Genomic DNA, 19,365 nt, shown 5'->3' on the forward strand with positions numbered 1-19,365 from the left:
CCCTGTTAACTGAGACCCACACATTCCCTTCAGTGGGGCCTTGAGCACCTGGTTAGTGTCCCCAATGTCACCTGTTCCTAATGTCCCCAGTGATGAGGTGACCTGCTGTGCTCCGAGCTGTTGGATGGGCCATGTCCAGGGGACCTCCAGGTCACTTCTGCTCTGCTGGTTGGTGCTTGGTCAGGGGCTGGGATCCCCCAGCAAGCCCCCAGATGCCCATTCCTGCAGGTGGGGCACACTCAGCGTGGCACCTCCACCAGCTGCAGGAGAAAAGGCATCCTGGTCCTCTGTAACAAAAGCTTTCCTTGCACACAGGACATGAGCAGCACATTCTCCCCTTGTGATCCTTATCCTCTTCCTGCCTTTCAGGCTTTGATTCAAGACCGGGAAATTCTTACCCAGAGGTCAGGGCAAAATTACTGTTGAATCTAATGCCAAAGTTTCCCAGGTCCAAAGGAAGCACCTCCCTGCCTCTGCCCTCCTCCTTTCCTCTCCGTTTCCCAGTGCACTCCCAGCAGCCACACCAGCCTGGGCTCCTCAGCCACCCTGCACATGGGATGGGTGGGAAGGGTCCCCTGATCCCCGGAGAGCAGCAGCCAGCCTCTTCCTGCCTTGTTTCCTTTAATGCCTATTTGCATTTTTCAAGTAGGAAAAGGCCAGCCCAGGCAAGAAAAATTAAATAAGACCTTTTGCTAACTCTCTTTTGGCCTGGCTTGACAATCCTGTCCATGGCCACAGCAGTCAGCACTGGAGCACCCAGCTCTCTCCATCCTCACCTACTCAGGGGTCAGAAAGTCCTCATGGAGCACTGATACCTCAGGGACTCCCAGGACAGAGGCTTTGGCTGGGAAGCAGCTACAGACACTGGGAAAACTATTCCCTTCTCCCAGCTGCCCTTCCCGTGGAGCTGCTCCTGGAAGGGGTTCCCTTCTGTTGGCCTCCAGGTATAGGTGATGGAGCACTGATGGACTGAATCTTCTTTGAATCTTCTACAACACCAAAAATCCCTGACAGAGGGGGCTGCGGGTGGCAGGGGGCGAGGTCGGTGGTGGGGGCTGGAGCCGGGGTGGTCCGGGAGCCGGGGCTGAAGCCGGGGGTGGCCGTGGAGCAGTTCCGGGGCTGATGCCGGTGTCGGGGCCGGGGCTGATGCCGGTGTCAGGTCCGGGGTGGTTGTGGGACCCGTCCGTGCCCTCCTCCGCCGGGCCCTGAGCGGCGCCGAGCTCCTCCGGGCCGGGCCGGGCCGGGCCGGGCTGATGTCACGGCCACCGCCCCGCGACCCGCCTTCCCCCACCGCCCACAAAAGCCGCGGGCAGCTGCCAGCCCCAGACCGCTTCGACAGCGACACCGACACCGACACCGATCCGGATCCCGATCCCGATCCCGATCCCGATCCCGATCCCGATCCCGGCCCGGCTGCAGGTAGGAGCGGGACTGGAGCGGCCGTCGGGCCCCGCGGAACCGAGTTCCCCCTCTCCACGGCGGAGCCTCCAGGGGTGCCCCGGGGCGGGCAGAGCCCATCGGTCCCGCTGCCCCCCGGCACCTCCCCTGGGCTGGGGGCTGGCGCCGTGCGGGGCCCACCCGGGCAGGGAAGCACCCGAGGAGCCGGGCAGATGCGGAAGGCAAAGCTCTTGCATCAGATGCGGGGAAATTCCCGGAGCCGGCAGAGAGCGGCTCAGCACAAACTTTGTGCTGGTGTTAACGGCACCCCTGGGCTGAGCCCTTGGGAAAGCTCCGGTCCTTGCCCCCCCCCCCACATCCCCTCACCACAACGTGGGGTCTGCTGTGGCCTTCGCTTTGCAGCCTAAGTAAAGTTTATATTGGGGAAACTGAGGCAGATCCTCTGCTGGTGTGGACTGGGGTTGCTTTATGGGGGTTTGCATCGTTGAGGGCCCGGCTGGGCACATGCTCCAGCACAGCTCCAGGTTCTGCTTCCCAACCCTCCGAGGTGCCTGTGGGTGGGATGGGTAATCAGCACCTGGCAAAAACACTCCCTGATGCCAGGTCTTTGTGACTCCTGACTCCTGGACTGGGACCTCTCTGGGATGTCAGTGCTGAACCCAACCTCTGGAGTGGCTGAGCTTGGCTCTCCATTCTTGGGAGACAGCACAAAATGATGAGGAATGGGGAATCCCAGAATTGAAGACTGGTTTGGGTTGGAAGGGACCTTTAAGCTCATCCTGTGCCACCCCTGCCATGGTCAGGGACACCTCCCCCAGCCCAGGGTGCTCCAAGCCCCATCCAACCTTCAACCCTGCCAGGGATGGGGCAGCCACAGCTTCTGGGGGCAACCTGGGGCTCAGCACCCTCATAGTGAAGAATTTCCTTCTGATGTTTAACCTCAATCTACCCCCTTCCAGTTTAAAGCTGTTATGCCTCGTCCTATCACTACATGCCCTTGTAAAAAGTAATACATAAATATAAAATATAAGGGCTCTGCAAAAGTTCAAGTGAGCTTGTTCAGGTTCTGGATTTTGATTCCTGCAGGAGTCAGGAGCTTTCCTCAGCACTCTTGCAAATGCCACATCTGGCAGGTGACTCAGCTGGTGCTGGCCTCATGCTGGCCCCTTCCTTGGCACAGCAACCCTGAACTTAGTGGTGGCAGCAAAAATAATGCCTGGCTGTGTTGCTTTGAGAGCTGTAGAGCAGATGAGGCATCTGTGAGGATCACTGTGGACCTTGGACCATCCTGACCTCCTGTCCTCCCATGGCAAAGCCCTCAGAGATGTCTGATCTGACACAACTGCATCTCCTGGGTCAGTTCTCTGATTTCTCCATGGTGATGCCCAGTGTTTTGCCAGTGCTCACCAGCCTCAGGTCCCCATTGTTCACCAGTTTCACATCAATGCACCACAAATTGCCTTCATTTCTCCTCACTGGCACTGTTGTGTGGGGGCAGGGGGAAAAGTTCTGACTTGCTTGTATAGATTATTTCCACTTGTGGCAAATGTTCTTATTGGAAAAAAAAAAAAAAAAAAAAAAGTGAATCCTTTACATGGTCAAGCCTGAGTCTCCTGTTTCACAGTGGTCTCCTCCAAGCACAGAGCGATTCCTCTGCAATTTCTTACTGTAGGATGTAGGTAGAACACCTGAGCACACTTAGGGGAAAGGCTTTCCAGCTATGGCAGAAGCTGGAATGGTTGAGCTGACATCCTGGTGGCTGAAGGTTCATTAGAGGGTGAAGGGACAGAACCTGCCCTGAGAGGTCCCACAGGGGTCAACCTGTGTCCACACGTGCTGCTTCAGCTCTAGCAGGTAAAACCCATCCTCTGAGGAAGGTGAAACACTGCTTGTCAGCTTTGGTGTGAGTGACATGATCTTTCAGTCCGGTGTAAGGAGGGTGACAGTGTGTCCCTGCTCCCTGATGCCTTGGTTTGACCTGCCCACTGCTTCCCCTCTTAGCCTGGGTTTAGATGACACCCCAGAGCACCAGCACAGACTGGTTCCATACTGGTTTATGTCTGAAAGGAAGCTGGGGCAAGGTGGGTTACAGCCTCTGCTCCCAAGGAACAAGGGATGGGACAAGAGGAACAGCCCCAGGTTGTGCCAGGGGAGGTTTAGTTTGGAGCCTGGGAAAAATTTCTCCCTGGAAAGGGTTGTCAGGGCCCGGCCCTGGCTGCCCAGGGCAAGGCTGGAGTCCCCATCATCCCTGGAGGGGTTTCAGAGCCCTGGAGATGTGGGGATGAGGGACATGGGGTGGGGGTGGCCTGGGCAGTGCTGGGTTAATGGCTCAGGGATCTGAAAGGTCTTCTCCAACCCAAACCATGGTTCTATGCTCCTGTGCCTGGTTCTTTAGTGTAGCTCAGGTGCAGGAGGAAAAACAGGCTCTGGAGAGAAACCCATTGTGTCCTTTTAAGGCAATGCAAAGTCTGGGAGTGGAAGGATCAGTCTGGAAGGGAGGGATTTGGCAGGAGCTGGGCAGTGGTGGGAAGCCCAGCCTGCAGGAAAGGAACTGCCCAGTGGCTGTGGTGACAGCCTGGACACAGCTCCTGGGGCCCCTGGAGCCAGCACAGTCTCCCCACTCCCAGTCCCCACACCCTCCACAGCTCCATCTCTCTGCCCCATGGCTCCTCTGCCTGCCCCATGGCTGCCCCATGGCCCTGCCTGTCCTCCTGCCATCTCTGTGTTTTTCCTGCAGGATGCCGAACTGGGGAGGAGGGAAGAAGTGTGGTGTGTGCCAGAAGGCCGTGTACTTTGCTGAGGAGGTGCAGTGTGAAGGCAACAGCTTCCACAAGTCCTGTTTCTTGTGCAGTGAGTACCAGCCCTTTCCTCTGCCCTCCCACCCTGCTTCCTGCTCTCTCACATCCTGTTTATGGGCCACGTAAACACTCAGAAAGATCCTTACCTCCCGTGGGCTGCAGGCTTTCTGCTTTCCTCCTGACTTGGAAGTTATTCCTGCTGAAGGAAACAGATCATCCCAGGACAGCAGGGGCCATCCAAGCTGTCAGGGCTGACCTCAGCCCACGCAAAGGCTTCGTCTGTCCCTACACCAGGCTGAGTCCTTTAGACCATCTCCAGATGTTCAAAATTAGAGTACGAGACTGGGACTGTCCAAACAAGTGATGGCAGGAGGTGGTACATCACATGCAGTGCTCTGGGGTGATGGTAGTTTTAGTCTTCTAGGTGGGTTTGCCATAATAAAAGGGTTTCTGGCCTGAGGAGCTGGCACGAGATCTGTCCCTGTGTCTCAGGGGGTGATGGGAAGAAGATGTTGGCCTGGCCTGGCCTTTATGCTGGTAGAAAGCTCACTGTGAAGTGTAAGAGCATCACCTCCAGCTTGCCTGTCAGTCTGCTGTTGAGGATATCAGGTGTCTCTGTTGTGTGTTTGGATCTCTGTGTCACCTCCAGGGACAGGCAGCAGAACAGGCTGTGGGTTAACTCAGTGCAGAGGTCCCTTCCTCTGCCTGCTCTGCAGGATCCTACAGATCCTGTTGGGTTCATTCCGCAGGTCCCCAGACACCTTTCCTGGCCCTTTGGAGATCCCGGGGCAGCAGTGCAGGAACAGGGGAGCAGAGCTGTGGTACTGAGAGCAGCTTTTTAAACCTGGGGCATCCATATCCAGCAGTGCTGCAAGGACCTTCAGCCCCTGTCCTCAGCCTGTGTTTTACCAGATTTCTGTCCCCTGCCCTTGAAGATGAGCCCATAGCAGGACCAGTGGTTCTCATGGAGTGTGTGTGTTTCCTGTGGTCACTGCTGGCTCATCAGCTCACTCCTGCTGCTGCTCTGTGACCCATACAGAAGAAAAAGCATCTTCAGAGCTGTCCTGCAGCAAGGTCCTGCTGAGGTTTCACTTTCTCAGCTGGTCCCTGTACCTGTTCCCAGCCTCACCATCCCCCTGCAGCAGGGAACACAGATGTCATCTTTCCCAGGTGGGCAGCAAGCAGAACTGTGCCCAGAATCAGGCAGGCAGCCAGAACTGATCTCATGAGACCTATTCCAGCAGGAAAATTCCTGTGTCCTCCTGTGTCTACCTGGAACAGATACTGGATCCTTTCTGCCAGGGATGTGGCTGGAGCTGTGAGGCTGTTGCTGTGTCCCTGCTCCCTGTGCAGGGTGAGGGGTGACAGACATGGCTGGTGGCTCCGTACACGGGAGTTCCCAGGCTGGGAACCTTGTTTTGTTTGAGAGGACTCACAAAGGCTTTCCCAGGGTGGGCAGAGGGTGACAGGCAGGAAGCTGTGTGTTTCTGCAGCCTCAGATAAGGAGGGTGGCAACGTTGCCCTCATCTCTGTCATCTTCACATGGGTGCAGGACCTCAAGCTCCATGGCACTGGATCTGCCCTTCCCCTGTGGATGGTGTAGGGAGAGCTTCTGCTGCACACTGCAGCACCCAGGGCATGGGGCAGTCCTGCAGGAGCCATGGAATCAGGCAAAAGGCATTGCCTGCAGCAGGAAGCACTGCCCAGAATGGGGAGGAAGGTCATCCCGTGTCTGCTCTTGGCAGCGAGTCACCAGAGAGTGGTCCAGAGCTGACCAGACCCGGGGCTCTCTCCCTGGGTTTTGCAGATGGACATAACCCCACTCCACACCCACTCCAGCAGTTGTGCCTGGCCTGCCCGTGGCCTCCCCAGTCCAGCTTGTGGCTTTCCTGCCATCCCATGGTGCTGCCAGCTGTTCCCAGTCCCGTCCCACGGGCTGCAGTTGATGCCAAGCTGCACCGAGCTCCTATGCTGGAATTGTTTTGGTTGGAAAAGACTTTTTATACCATCCAGTCCCACTGTTAACCCAGCACTGCCAAGGCCACCACTGAACCCTCAGCACCGCAGCTACAGGTCTGAAGTCCCTCCAGGGAGGGTAACTCAGTGCCACATTTGAGTGTTATCAGGGAATTTAGACAGTATCTTTAAGCAAAAAAACCCCAAAACACTTGTGACCCAATAAAAAAAATAAAAATAATCAAGAAGGAGCCAAACCTACCGCAGTGCATCAGAGCTGGAGATCAGCTCAGGGACTGACTTGCTGATTGACTCAGTGGCATTGATCCAAGTGAGGCAATAGCACATGGCAGAGCTGTGCTGTAATGAGGCTGTTTGGCCTCTGGAAGTGGCAGCAGCTCTTGTCTAATTGTTTTGTGGAGCAACTCAGCTTCTCTTAGAAAAACAGAGGGTCCTTAACCTAATGAGTGGAGGGCGATGGAATCCCTGCAATGCAGAAACCTGGGAGCTGTGTGTGATTTCTAGGAAGGAGACAAGGAAAGAATTTTTCTCTTGCCTCCTGAAGCTCTGTGGATCATGCAGATGAGATGTGAAAGCTTCACTTATAGCTCTAAAACCACCCAGCATGGTGGGAGAGAAAGATGCTGCTGAGATAATTCATTCCCACCTCTAGGTCAAATCTCTTTAAACCTGCCAGTAAAAGTGCCCAAATTCCCATCCTGGGGCATCTGTCTGAATGCAGCTCCTGAGGAGCTCTAGGAAAAGCAGAGACACCCCCAACACCAGCTTGGCAGCAACAGAACCAGTTATCCAGAACTGGTCTTTCTCGACTGGGATGCCTGCTCCATCCCCACCTCTTGCCATGCTGGGATGGGGGAGCTCGTAGCCAGGAGAGGACCCTGCCAGACCCTCCCTAGGTGCCAGGAGGCATTTCCCTCCCCACCTCCTTCTCCCAGCAGCAGCACCCAGGGTTCTCCACAGCCCAGGAGAACCATATTTAGTAGTTGGGCTGAGGGAGGCTGCCTCTCACCCCTGCATTGAGTGCTGTGGTTTGCACAGCTCTGGGAGGAGAGCTCTGCTGTGTTTGCATTCCTGCCATTCTGGAAAAGGCCAAGAAACTTTCCTGCTGGTGAAGAGGCCAGCAGGCTGCTGGGAGCCCTGACATTTAAGGCATGTGAGCAGGATAGGGGGAGGCTGTGTCACAGCTGTATCAGGATTTGGTTCTGAGGGCTGGATGCCACTGCTGTGGACTCTGCCCTGGGTGTGGGGATGCTGCACTGGGGCAGGTAAACATCAGAGATCTCTGTGAGCTCGTTTGGGTGCTGCTCACCTTCTGTTCCAGCTGGCTGGGCAGCATGTTCCAGGAGGGGTTTGAAAGCCCATGTGGGGGCTGAGATCAGAGGTGGGACAGGAGTAATTAAAAAGCAGGAGAAGGATGTGTGGGGTCTGAGCCAGCACCAACCTCAAACTCTGAATGGGCTCAGCTGGGACCCCAAGCCTGGCTGCTGGCTGCTCCTGGCCCATCTTACATCCCAAGGTTTGAATACCCAGCTGAGGTGATGTTCCTTACCTGAGACCACCTTGTGCACACATCCTCATGGTGGCAGGGACCAGGGGGTTTATGTTAGCATGGACTCTTCCAACCTGGTCTCAGGGTCTGGGAAGGGAACTCTGCACTGTAATGTCCCAGACAACTTCCAGTGGCAGTCAGTGGTTGCAGATCTGCTTGGAGTCTGTCCCAAACATAAGGGAAAATCCCCGTGCTGACATCACCTTCCCCTGTGCCCCTCACTGCCCGTGTGCCCGGGGCACGAACCTCCATTCCGGGCTTGTCAGTCCTGCAGTGATCTGTGGGGAGGGTTCAGCCCTTGGGTTTGGAGCATCACTAGGTACCAGCATCCAGGGGGTTAAAGGAGTTTCTTCTCAGCATCACCCTCCAGCTTTGGCGGTTGCTTCCTTTTAAAGCCAGACACTCTCCTGGTTCTGATCCTTATCTCCCTGGTTTGCATGCTCTCCCTTTTTGTCTGGGGTTTCCTTACTCCTTGAAAGCTCCGAGCTGTGCTTTCCCTTGTGAGGACTTGTTTTCCCCAGCTCATTAGTGAGCACAGGCTAATGGCACGGCCCTCCCCTCTCTCCTAGTGGTCTGTAAGAAGAACTTGGACAGCACGACGGTTGCTGTGCACGGAGAGGAGATTTACTGCAAGTCCTGCTACGGGAAGAAGTACGGGCCCAAGGGCTACGGCTACGGGCAGGGCGCAGGGACCCTGAGCACGGACAGGGGCGAGGCCCTGGGAATCAAATACGAAGAGTGAGTTTCAGCCTTGTTTTGGAAACCGGGGCTGCTGTGGGCTCCTTCTCCCTTAGATCTGGCCACTCGTGAAGCTTGGCAGGGGAGCCCACGCTGTATTTCCAGCAGCCTCTGATCTGGAGCGTCCCGGGGGCTGCGCTGCCTCTGCTCCTCGGGGCAAACCCACCGAGTCCCTTTGCAGGGTGGGATGGGGCTTGACGGGACCTGTCCTGGTTCCCTGAGCAGGCTGCCCGCCCCCTCCCAGCACGCAGCCCTGAGGCTGAAGTTTCCACGGGCCTCAACATAATGTGCCTAAAGCTCCAGGCCCTTCAAAAACTGGGTTGGGATTTTTGATGCCAAAACTCTTCCCACCTCCCTCTTGCTTGTGCAGCCCTGATAATGAGCTCCCTCCCACCCACAGGGGTCAGCCCCACCGACCCACCAACCCCAATGCAGCCAGGATGGCCCAGAAGGTTGGAGGTGCTGATGGGTGCCCTCGCTGTGGTCAAGCAGTGTATGCAGCTGAGAAGGTGATTGGAGCTGGAAAGGTAAGAAGGGGGATGGAGTGGAGAGGGCAAGGAGGTGCCACAAGTTGCTGTGTGGCTGGAAGACCTCTGGAGAAGGTCTTGACCTCAGCAATAGGCTGCTGCAGGTCAGGCTTGGGGTCTGGTGGCTGTGCTCATCTGGAAGCCTGGCACCAAAGGAGAGCTGGGCATGTCTAGAAGCCAGGTTCCCCAGGCTGCATCACAACTTACAGACTTGTAGATGGGACAGGAAAATATTTTATAATAAATAGTTGTAGCACTGCTCAGCAGAGGTCACAGTGGATGTCCTTGCTGCTGGATGTGTTGGGAGGATGAGCAGTGATCTGGGTCATGGCCACTGCTAACTGCACAAGTGCAATATCCAGCAAGCCTTCTCCACCCTCTGCTTCAGGCTGGGATGCCACAGCCCAAATCTGGGGCAGAGAATGGATTCCAGTGGTCAGTGCTGCCCATAGGCAGGGCAAGGTGGTTGGAGGTGTGGGCATGGGCTTGGTGAATCTCCCCCAGGGCTTTTCTGCTGCACTGGGTCTGTTCAGGATCAGGTGTGAAGGGGACCCCATAACAGCCCTGGTGTTCCCAGTGTCAAGTTTCTTACTTCACCAGGGTACTTGGTGTCCTGAGCTGTGGCCCAGCTCTGGGAAGCCTGGAAAGGCACAGGGACACCTTCTGCTCTGTCAGCCCTGGGACCCCAGAGGAGGTCCCTGCCCTAAGTAACCTTTCCTCTGAGGTTGGATATGAGTCCAGAGCTTGCCAAGGCCACTGGGTCAGACTGCTTGACTCTGTGCCACAGGGGACCCAATGGCCCTTCTGGGAAAGCCTCACCAGTGATGTTGGGTCACCCCTGCTGTGCTCAGTCCTCCCTGGGGATTTTGTGTTTGTCCTCTGTCCCCAGAGTGAGGAAAGATGCATGTAGACAAGAGAAAGGGCCCCCAAGCTCATCACACCCTAGCTGGCAGTGCAGGGATTGGTGATGGACATGTTCAGAGGCAGTCCAAGGTCAGAAACCAAACTTACCCTTAAAATAATGATCTGAGCTTCCTGGTGGGCTTCTGGGGAGCTGGTGGGGAGCCAAAGCTGGCAAAACAATCACACTCACCCAAACCCAGAGAGGATTCCAGAGCATGTATTTCATGTGCTAATGTTTGTGGGATGACTCCATCTGCTACCTCCTCCTCCAGCCCCTAATTTAACTTTTTCTTCCAAAAAAGGTTTCATGTTTTCCAGAGTGTTTATTTAAACTCCTCTTTGAGCAGCTCTGGCTACTCAAGGTCTGCCCAAAGGCTCTGAGCTCATTTATCCCTAGGGGACTGGTGGAGCTCTGTGTGTGGGGGCTGTTATTTTTAAACACTGGCTGATTTCTGCATTCCTTGTATCTGTTTGCTGCCTTCCTTGGAGCTGCAGTTTTGCAGGGGATGGTGCCCAACCCTGCTGCAACCCTGGGCTAACACCCAGCAGCAGAGCACCTCACTTGGATAACTCACAGGATTTATCATCCTGCTTTAATTCAGAGATGATGATCTCCAAAGAGGGCAGGATTGGTCCTTACAAGTTATGCTACAAATTATTGTACAAATGACTTTTGTGAGTGGTGGTGAAAGCTCTCTGAAACCAGATGAATGTGGGAGCAGTGACCACACCTGATGTTTCCTCTCTGTATCTTCCCCTCCCCTGGGTCTGGGAGGGATGCTCACTCTTCCCAAAGAGCTTTCACCCTGTTCAGACCTCTTTGGGTTAGAAACAGAGCAGTCACCTTGTTTGGTAGCCAAAGCATCACTGCCCTGTCCCTGGGTGTTGTCTGACCCAGCTCTGCTCCTGTCCCACAGTCCTGGCACAAATCCTGCTTCCGCTGTGCCAAGTGTGGCAAAAGCCTGGAGTCCACCACCCTGGCAGACAAAGATGGGGAGATCTACTGCAAAGGTGAGTGTCACCTTCCCTCTGCCTTGTCTCCACTCTGAAGAGTGGAGGTGGGGATGAGAACCTCCCAGCTGGGAATGAGGATGGGGCTGAGGTTTGGGCTCTGATGTTTGGGGAGGTGGTGGCCCTGGCAGCCACCCAGCTGGGGCTTTTTCTCCTGCATCTGGGGCCTCTCTGCCCAAGGAATACAGCAAACCCTGTCCCTGTTTATGCAGTGCCTGTTTCAAGAGGAGGACCTGCTTGTCTTCAGCTGCCAGCCTTACACATCTCTCCCTTCTCATCCTTTGCAGGTTGCTACGCCAAGAACTTTGGTCCCAAGGGCTTTGGCTTTGGGCAGGGTGCTGGGGCACTCGTCCACTCACAGTGAGGCACCAGAGCTGAGTTCCCTGCTCTCCCAAGGCTTGTCCAGACCAGCGTGTGCTGCCCAAGCCTTCTCTCACTGCAGTGAGCATCCTCACCACCATCAATAACCACTCGCTGCTTCACAGCTCCAGCCCCTTCCTTCCCACCCTGGCCCAGTGCACCCCGAAGCTGTAGGGGTCCCAACATCATCCCCATTGGGTCCTGCTGGTGGGGGTGCTGGTGGGGGGACAGCTCACACCCCATATCTGCCAGGGCCCCAAATGTTCTGCTCCACGTTGCCCATCCCACCGGGATGGCTCAGCTGTGCCGTGTCACAGAGCAAGCAATAAACATCAAAGCTGATCCCTGCCTGGGCTTCCTGGGGTTCATTGTCCCCACGTGGGGCTGAGGGGGTCACTGGGTGACCAGATCTGGAGGTCAGGAGGCAGGGGAAATGTTTGCAGTCCTGATTTGCAATTAAATCAGCAGGAATGGGAGTGCTTGGTGGTCCTTGGCGTGGCCTGGCTGTGTCCAGCTGAGCTCTGTCCCTGCTCTCACCATGGGTGACCCTTTCAGAAGCAGCAGTTGATGCTTGGGAGGCCCTGGCTGGACCTTCCTGGGTGTGTGGGTAGCACAAGACGTGTGCCTGCCCCATGGAAACCCCTGGCAGTGCTCTGACTTGGTCCCTCTCCAAGCAGGCGTGCCCAGCAGCACTGGCAAGTCACAACTTTCACCTACTCCCTGCGTTTTCAGCAGCACCAGGAAGCTGTCAGGTTTGGCAGCTTCCCAGGTTAAATTTATTTTCATCTAAACATCTTTGCTTGCTTTCTGTGATTCTCTCCTTTGACCCATGTGAGGTGCCCATGAGGGCCTCACTGCAGCTTACAGCTGGGAACTCCACAGGGAATTCAGAGGTTTGCTTGGTTTGTTTTTTTCTAATGTTTAAAACTTTGTGGTTGAGTAAATGAGATGGGTTGTGTTTTGAGAAGCACAACAGAGGCAGAAATCCTTTCCTGGGGCAGGACCAGGGCTCCTTTATCAACTTCAGCACTTTCTCCCATTCATCCCACTCTCAGCTTCCAAGAAGGTATTTTGGATGCTTTTAAAGCATCTCTAAAACTCCTCCCCCCAGGTTTCCCAGCCTGGTACACAAGTTTTAGCTTCCCCCCCTTGCTCTGGGGTGTGTGCTTGGGGGTTTGGTGAGGCCACAGCAGTTGTCAGTCGGGGTGCAGAGCCCCATCTCAGGGATGCAGTGGAGGGTTGGGAGCTGTAGCACAGTGGCCTCATGTCCCACCCTGTGGAGACTGAAACCTGGCTCCTGGGCTTGGCAGGGGCCCTGCTCCCCGTGGAGGTGTGAGGGGTTAGGAAGGTGCCTGCCTTCCCCCCGAGCGTGGGGTGGGTGCTGCTGAGGTGCTGCGGGCAGGGACTGTGCCCAAGCAATGCTGTTGAGTCAATACAGCTGGAATGAGTCTTGAGTCTCTCCTCCCCAGAGCTGTAGAGGCTGTGTCAGAAAAAGGAGAGATACTGACATAGCCCCTGCACTGCTGAGACTGCATCTCCACTCCTGGGGTCACTTTTGGGCTCCCCACAACAAGAAGGACATTGAGGGGCTGGAGAGTGTCCAGAGAAGGACAATGGAGCTGGGGAAGGGTCTGGAGCTCAGCTCTGCCCAGGAGCAGCTGAGGGCCCTGGGGGTGCTGATCCTGGAGCAGAGGAGGCTGAGGGTCTGAGCCTGACATCAGCCTCTGGGCACCCTCCAGCACCCCTTTAATGGGTGGCTGGGGAGAGAGAAGAACAGGACTTTGCCAAAACTCATTCACATCCACAGCTACAGGGAAATGACCTTCATGGGGTGTCTGGAGACTGGAGAGGCAACGAGCAGAGGAGCAGGGGCCTCAGAGAGAGAGAGGCCAAGTTGGCATCTAGTGGCTGTGCCATGGTGATGAAGGAGACCTTGGCTCTCACAAGGGTGATGAGGAAGGAGGCCGGGCTGGCTGATGAACCAAAAGTGCTCACAGACAGCTCAGCTCACCCGAGCAGAGCAGGGAGCAACACCTCTGAAGCTACTGACCCCCTGTTTCTAGGTCTCAGCACCACAGAGCTGTGTGTGGGAAAGCAGCCTCGGGAGGGGGAACCCAGCATCTGCTCCATCTGCCAGTGCCGGGGGGCTTGGGGTGACCCCCGGGGCTGTGCTGCCCCTCCAGCTGTGCCAGGCTCCAGGAGTGGTGAGGGCTGAGAGGGATCTGGGGCTGCCCCATGTCAGGAACCCGGGTCTCCTGGGACACCCGGGACCTCTGCCAGTGTGGTGAAGTTGGCCTCGGGGAGCATGAACCAGTTCCTGGCTCCGCCAGCCGCTGCCCTGCCCTGCTAATGAGGGATAATGAGGTTCATCTCATCACTGCTGCAGACTTTGCCCCCCGGCCACACCGGCTGCAGGTGAAGCCCCCAGGGATGGTGGAGGGGCTGGGGGCAAAGGAGGCTCTGCTGGGGGACACTGGGGGGCTGAGGCAGAGTGGTTCGGGAGGTCAGCTCCGGGGTAGGTGCCCAGGAACCACGGGCTGCCAGCCCCAGCCCCCCCAGCCCAAGGACACACCGGGGGAATTCATTCCCCTTCCAGACCTCACCTGGGTGAAGGGACTCGCACCCTCCCCGTCTCTGGGGACACATCCATCAAGCTGTCACCATCACCCCCCTTGGCAGCCCATGACCAGCACATAGACCCAGGTGTCCCTGCTGGGACATGAAGCCCCCCAGACCTCACCGCTCTCCTTCTTGCCCCCCCCCAGCCCCTGGTGAACCCTGGTGTGCCAGGCGCTGGCACAGGAACAGAGGGAACTGGGCTTGCTGGGAACGAGACGGGCTGGAAGGGAGCCGGGTGTTTGGCTCCAGGGCAGGGTGGACGCCGGCGGGACCGGGCTGTGCCGGGCTGCTCCTGTCCCGCTCCGGGGCTGCATCCCCCTGCACAGGTCACACGAGGCTGGGGGATGCTGCTCCCCCCTGTGGGACAGCCTGGGGGGGCTTCAAAGGCTTGTCCCAGGGGATCTGGGGGATGGGAATTGAGTGTGATGAGGGCTCGGCCAGCACCCTGAGGTGTGGGGCTGAGTGGGAGGTGGGTGCCAAAGGCTGTCCCCATGGCAGAGGGCAGCTTGGACTGGTGACATCAGACACCTCCTATTTGCATTTGTCCCCCCTCCTGGGCCCCACCCAGGGGTCCCCACAGCCCCTGCTTGTGTGGTGCTGCACTCACAGCCCCCTGCCCCTGATGGCACTGAACCCCATGCACCCCTGCTCCTGGGTGTTGCTGAACCCCATACCCCTCTGAACCTGGGTGGGACTGCACCCCACTGTGCTTTCCTGGCTGGCACTGCACCCAGAGCCACACAGCCCCAGCTGCAAGTGACAGTGTGCCCCAAAACTTCGTGCCAGGCTGGTGCTCTGCACCCCCAAAGCTGGCACAGCACCCCCAAAGCTGGCACTGCACCCCAACAGCTGGCACTGCACCCCGTGCCTGGGCTGCCAGGCAGTGTTCCCCCAGCCCCTCTGCCATGCAGCCCTCTGCCCAGCCCCTGCCTCTTCACACAAGGACCCCGGGGCAGCGCTTGCCCGCGGGCACCCTCAGGCACCTCCCGGGTGAAGCGGGGCCGCGCCGGGCCCTGCCGGGCTTCGCCTGGGCGTGAAGGGTGCTGGGTGCAGGAGGGGCCAGGCGAGGCGGGCAGGAATGCGAGTGGGAGAGCAGCCGGGCAAGTACCGACAGCTCCTGGGGCGCACGGCGCTGGGGATCCCACACGCTGCGCGGAGCAGAGCCCCGGCTGCAGGGCTGGAGGCTGCCATGGGCCTCCCCATCACCGACACCCTCTGAGCACCGGGGAGCGGAGGCTGCCCCCTAAAAGGGCAGAGCGGGGGTCCCGACCCTGGGGAGCACGGCTCTGGTGTGGATGGGCTGGAAATCTCCCGGCGGGTGATGCTGAGCTGTGCTGCCGGAAGGTGCTGAGGGTCCCCGGGAGCCGCTATGACCCCCGAGAAGGTGCTGAGAGAGGGGGTGCTGGAGAAGCGGAGCGGGGGGCTGCTGCAGCTCTGGAAGAAGAAGCGTTGCCTGCTGACAGAGAAGGGGCTGCAGCTCTTTGAGCCCAAGGGCTCGCGGCGCAAGGAGCTGAGCTTCGCCCGCATGAAGGCGGTGGAGTGCGTGGAGTGGAAGGAGCAGCACATCTACTTCACGGTGGTGATGGACAACAGCCACGAGATCGACTTCCGCTGCGCACAGGAGGACCTGGGCTGGAACGCAGAGATCACCATGGGGCTCGTCCGCTTCAAGAACCAGCAGGCGATCCAGGTCGTCCGCGCCCGGCACAGCTGCCGAGCAGGTACCAGAGCCCGGAGCGGGTACCGGACCCCGGGCCGGGCCGTGGGTCAGGGTGGGGGACCCGGCAGAGGATGAGGTCCCCGGCTTCTTGGTCCCATCTCCGAGTGGATCGGCTTCCCACTGGGAATCACAAAGGGGGTCCCATGGATGAGGGGGGGTCTGCAGGGAAGTGAGTGGTCCTGTGTCCCCCACACTGGGCAGGTTCTGCCCTTCCCCCTTCCTGTTCCCTGCTGGGTGTCACCTCCCCTTGTCCCTGGAGAGGGTCTTCCTCACCCTCTCCCCCTTGTCTGGGGTGGCCCCGAGGGATGTGGGGCTCTTTCCCATCTTACAAGGGGGAGGACAGTGTCTGGCTCCACTCTACAGCCCCCCACAGGGCCAGATCCTGCCCTTCCCCCCCATCCCCAATCCCAGTGCCAGCCTGAGGGTGACAAGTGCCTTCTCTCTGCAGTGGTGCAGTTCGAGGCAGCCCCGGTGGGACAGCCCATGGACGTACAGCACCCGAGGAACAGGATGGAGATGGCCCTCAGCTCGGTGGGTGCAGGGGAGAACGGGATCCCAGCGGGCAAATGAGGCCACTGCTGGCTGCAGCCCAGGGACAGGGATGGTGGCCACGGGGAGGCCAGTGCAGGCATTGGACCCCCCGCCCCGGAGGCAGGACAGGGACAGAAGGACTGCAGGACCCATTCTGCCCTGGCATGATGGGACAATGGACACAGCCAGGGCCATCACCTGGGGCTTCAGATATAGCAGGAGGTGATGTCCCTGCTTGAGGACCCAACCATCAGATGTGGCCAGGACCTTGGTGACTGGTGGAGACCCCCAAGCATCTCCTGCAGGACAGGGGATGGATGAGTCAGTGCAGGAAGCAGCACAACCATGAGCTCTGCCCCAGTGCCATGGACACTGGCACAGATGGATTTAGGGGGGACACAGCTCCCCCTGAGCCCACACCCTGAGAAGGGGCTGGAGAGCTGCAGCTGCAATCTTGCTGGGGACCGTGGTGACAGGGCCATGCTGCTGGACACTGCCCTGCCCCGGGCTGTCCTTGGGCTAAGGGGTGACACTGGGGAAGACAATGGGGCCCCCAGTTCCCTGTACGCTGTACAAAAGTGTCCCCAAACAGCACCTTCTGCTGCTTACCCTGCTCTTTGATCTGTGTTGCCCTGCAGAGTGTGGGAGAGGTTTTGTTGCTTCTCCCCAACATCTGCTGCCACCCCGAGCCTCTCCCGTCACCTGTGTCCCCAGGGATTCCCACGGTGGTTTGTGGGCAGGTGACCCGGGCACTGTGCTGCCTGGCTCTGTGGGCAGGGACGGGATGGGATGGGATGGGATGGGATGGGATGGGATGGGATGGGATGGGACGGGACGGGACGGTTCTGCCCTGACAGGCAGCGCAGACACCAGCGCCTGGAGCCACCCCGGCTCCACAAGCCAGAGCCTGAGCCCCAGCCAAGGCCAGAGCCAGGGCAGATCCTCCTGGAGACCTGGCTGCATGGGAATGGGGGACCCCCCTGACCCCCCTGGGCTGTGCTGCCCACCTCCACCAGCCCCTACCACATCCTGTCCTCTCTCTGAGGCAGCTCCAGGGAGGTTTTGGGGAGGGGTGGTGGCAACCTGGGAATGAGACTTTTGGTGGTTTTCCACCTGAGGAAACCTGCTTGGCCACCCCTGCTCCTTAGAGCTTTGGTTGTAGAGCCCCCCAGCTTGTGAGCAGAGACAAGGGGGGATCCAAGCCGTGGGCATGGCACCCACCTCTTCTCCAGGTGATGATTTGCAGAGCTCATGGTCCCAAGGAGCTCACGGGGCACTTCCAGACAGTCCAGAAAGCAGAAAGAGGGCACAGAAAGTTTCTCCCCCACCCTTGGAGGTGGGGAAACTGAGGCACGACAGCAGCTGGTGGGTCCCAAAATAACACTCCAGTTCCTGCAGTGGGGAGGAGCTGTCTCCTGGGGATCTCCATGGTGGGGGCACTGGGTTGGGGCTGAGCCCCAAAATGGAGCGAGGTGCCCTGGAGCTGCCTGAGTTCAAAGGCAGGAGCCTGAAAATCCTGCTCTGCTGCTCCCAGCCCCGAGGTGCCCCTGCTCCACCGACCCTCCTGGTGCTGCTCAGAGGATGCTCCAGTGCTGGGGCTCCTTTGGGGGCTGCCCTGGGCCTCCCCCCACGGGGCCAGGGGCTCTGCAGCACTGTGAGGGTGAGGGGGGGTGCAGGGGAGGTGGCAGGAGGAGCTTCAGGGCCCCTTTTTTTTGGCTCAGTGAAATCCCAGGGCCCAGCCCTGGTTGTGGGGTCAGTTTGGGGCTGGCTGGACCCCCCCATGGCTGATGAAGGTCACACTGCCCAGATGAGGGTTTGCAGGATGATGGTGCCAACACTTCTTGACAGCTCTGAACCTTCTCCCCCACCATGTGCCCTGCAGAGAGACTGGAAGTGCCTCACTTCTCCTGCCAACATTTGTGTAGTTTGTGGGCGTTTTTTTCTCAGATAAAATTGAAAAGAAAAAAAGAAAATCACAGTTGTAGCCAGCAGTATTTTTTTTTAGCATTGGGTAAAATGCCTGGCTTCCTGCAGTTAATCCTGAAGTGATTTCATTGTAGACCATCCCTAATTACAATTCCTAAATCACTGCATTTTATTTTGGGATCCAGAACCTGCCCTGAGGAGTGCCAGGCTGGAGAGCTGCCCCATGCCTGCTCCAGCTTCACTGGGGGCAGCCTGTGGGACATCCACACTACCACTGGGGGGGCTTTGGCCACCTCCAATAAAGTCCTCTGGAGCTGGAGTGTTGGAAGAAATGTGTCTGCCTGTAACACAGAGCTTGGGATGCTGAGGGGGATCCAGGTTTGGGATACTGAGGGGATCCAGGCTTGGGCTGCAGGGACTGCACCTCTGTTAATCCCCATCCCCAATGTCCTGGTGTTGGCTGGCAGAGGTTGTCCTGGGAGGTTAAGGTGTTGGATGATGAATGTGGTTGTGAGCACCCCCAGCAGTGGGGCTGAGGGATGAATTCACCACCCCCTCGGGCACTGGAAGAAGAAGCAGAAACAGCATCCAGGAGGTGCTGGAGCTGCAGAGGGCAGCATTGGAGCTGAGCAGGCACCAACCCCCTCCTCACCCACTGTCCCCAAGCAGAAGTCACAGCTCCCGGGACTGACTCAGCCCATGCAGAGCTGAGGTGAGGGGCTCAGAGACAGATGGGAGAGCCTGGAACTTGTCTGGGCCGGAAATTTTGGATTATTTGGAATAGTTGTTGTGTTGTTTGATTTTTTTTTTTCCCCTGTGAAATATTTTGCCTTAGGCTGAAAAGCTGGCCCGGTTTTGGGATATTTAAAGTGACATGGCTGGTGAACCATGTCAGCCCATTAACAGGGATAGAACAGCTAATACCCTCCTCTTCTTTGTAAGATCAACAAGGTCACCACTGGGAAGATCTCATGTGTCATTTGGCAAAAACAAAGAAAGCTTAAAGTCTTCAGTGGGTGGCTCAGCTCCCGTTCAATGAGGCCTTTTCCCTGTCCCAAAGCAGATAATTCCTCCTTACTTTTCTGTGTGCCATGGAAGGGGCACAGTGCTGTTCATAAGGAATCACCCACGTTTGGTAAGACTCCCAGATGCAGCAGGCTGAGGAAATCCTTTGCAGGGCTACAGAAAGTGTTGGTTGTTGGAGAGCATCCCCTGGAGGCTGTCACCTTCTGCTGTCCCAGACTGATGGAGCAGCTGGGACGAGCTGGATCCCTTCTAGAGGTTCACCTGCCAGATGATCTGCAGAAG

The 19,365-nt window shown here is 57.7% G+C and overlaps 2 protein-coding genes across 2 annotated transcripts; both read left to right on the top strand.

The window, feature by feature from the left end:
- Nucleotides 1-1,284: 1,284 nt before the first annotated feature.
- On the top strand, nt 1,285-11,603 carry CSRP1 (cysteine and glycine rich protein 1). The gene is made up of 6 exons (XM_071768231.1): nt 1,285-1,419; nt 4,136-4,248; nt 8,292-8,460; nt 8,861-8,987; nt 10,808-10,901; nt 11,189-11,603. The coding sequence occupies exons 2-6, from the start codon at nt 4,137-4,139 to the stop codon at nt 11,263-11,265; spliced, it is 579 nt and encodes a 192-aa protein (XP_071624332.1). The 5' UTR covers nt 1,285-1,419; nt 4,136; the 3' UTR covers nt 11,266-11,603.
- A 156-nt stretch (nt 11,604-11,759) lies between these two features.
- PHLDA3 (pleckstrin homology like domain family A member 3) lies at nt 11,760-16,739 on the top strand. The gene is made up of 2 exons (XM_071768232.1): nt 11,760-15,601; nt 16,049-16,739. The coding sequence occupies exons 1-2, from the start codon at nt 15,250-15,252 to the stop codon at nt 16,168-16,170; spliced, it is 474 nt and encodes a 157-aa protein (XP_071624333.1). The 5' UTR covers nt 11,760-15,249; the 3' UTR covers nt 16,171-16,739.
- Nucleotides 16,740-19,365: the final 2,626 nt, after the last annotated feature.

This window comes from Heliangelus exortis, chromosome 25, assembly GCF_036169615.1.
Source record: "Heliangelus exortis chromosome 25, bHelExo1.hap1, whole genome shotgun sequence".
NCBI lineage: Eukaryota > Metazoa > Chordata > Aves > Apodiformes > Trochilidae > Heliangelus > Heliangelus exortis.

What these genes read in the sequence shown, in the direction of transcription:
- CSRP1 (XM_071768231.1), top strand. Translation starts at nt 4,137, where the DNA reads ATGCCGAACTGGGGAGGAGGGAAGAAGTGTGGTGTGTGCCAGAAGGCC. An exon ending in AGGTGATTGGAGCTGGAAAG is followed by an intron (nt 8,988 to 10,807) that starts GTAAGAAGGGGG and finishes CCTGTCCCACAG; the next exon opens with TCCTGGCACAAATCCTGCTT. An exon ending in TGGGGAGATCTACTGCAAAG is followed by an intron (nt 10,902 to 11,188) that starts GTGAGTGTCACC and finishes CATCCTTTGCAG; the next exon opens with GTTGCTACGCCAAGAACTTT.
- PHLDA3 (XM_071768232.1), top strand. Translation starts at nt 15,250, where the DNA reads ATGACCCCCGAGAAGGTGCTGAGAGAGGGGGTGCTGGAGAAGCGGAGC. An exon ending in CCGGCACAGCTGCCGAGCAG is followed by an intron (nt 15,602 to 16,048) that starts GTACCAGAGCCC and finishes TTCTCTCTGCAG; the next exon opens with TGGTGCAGTTCGAGGCAGCC.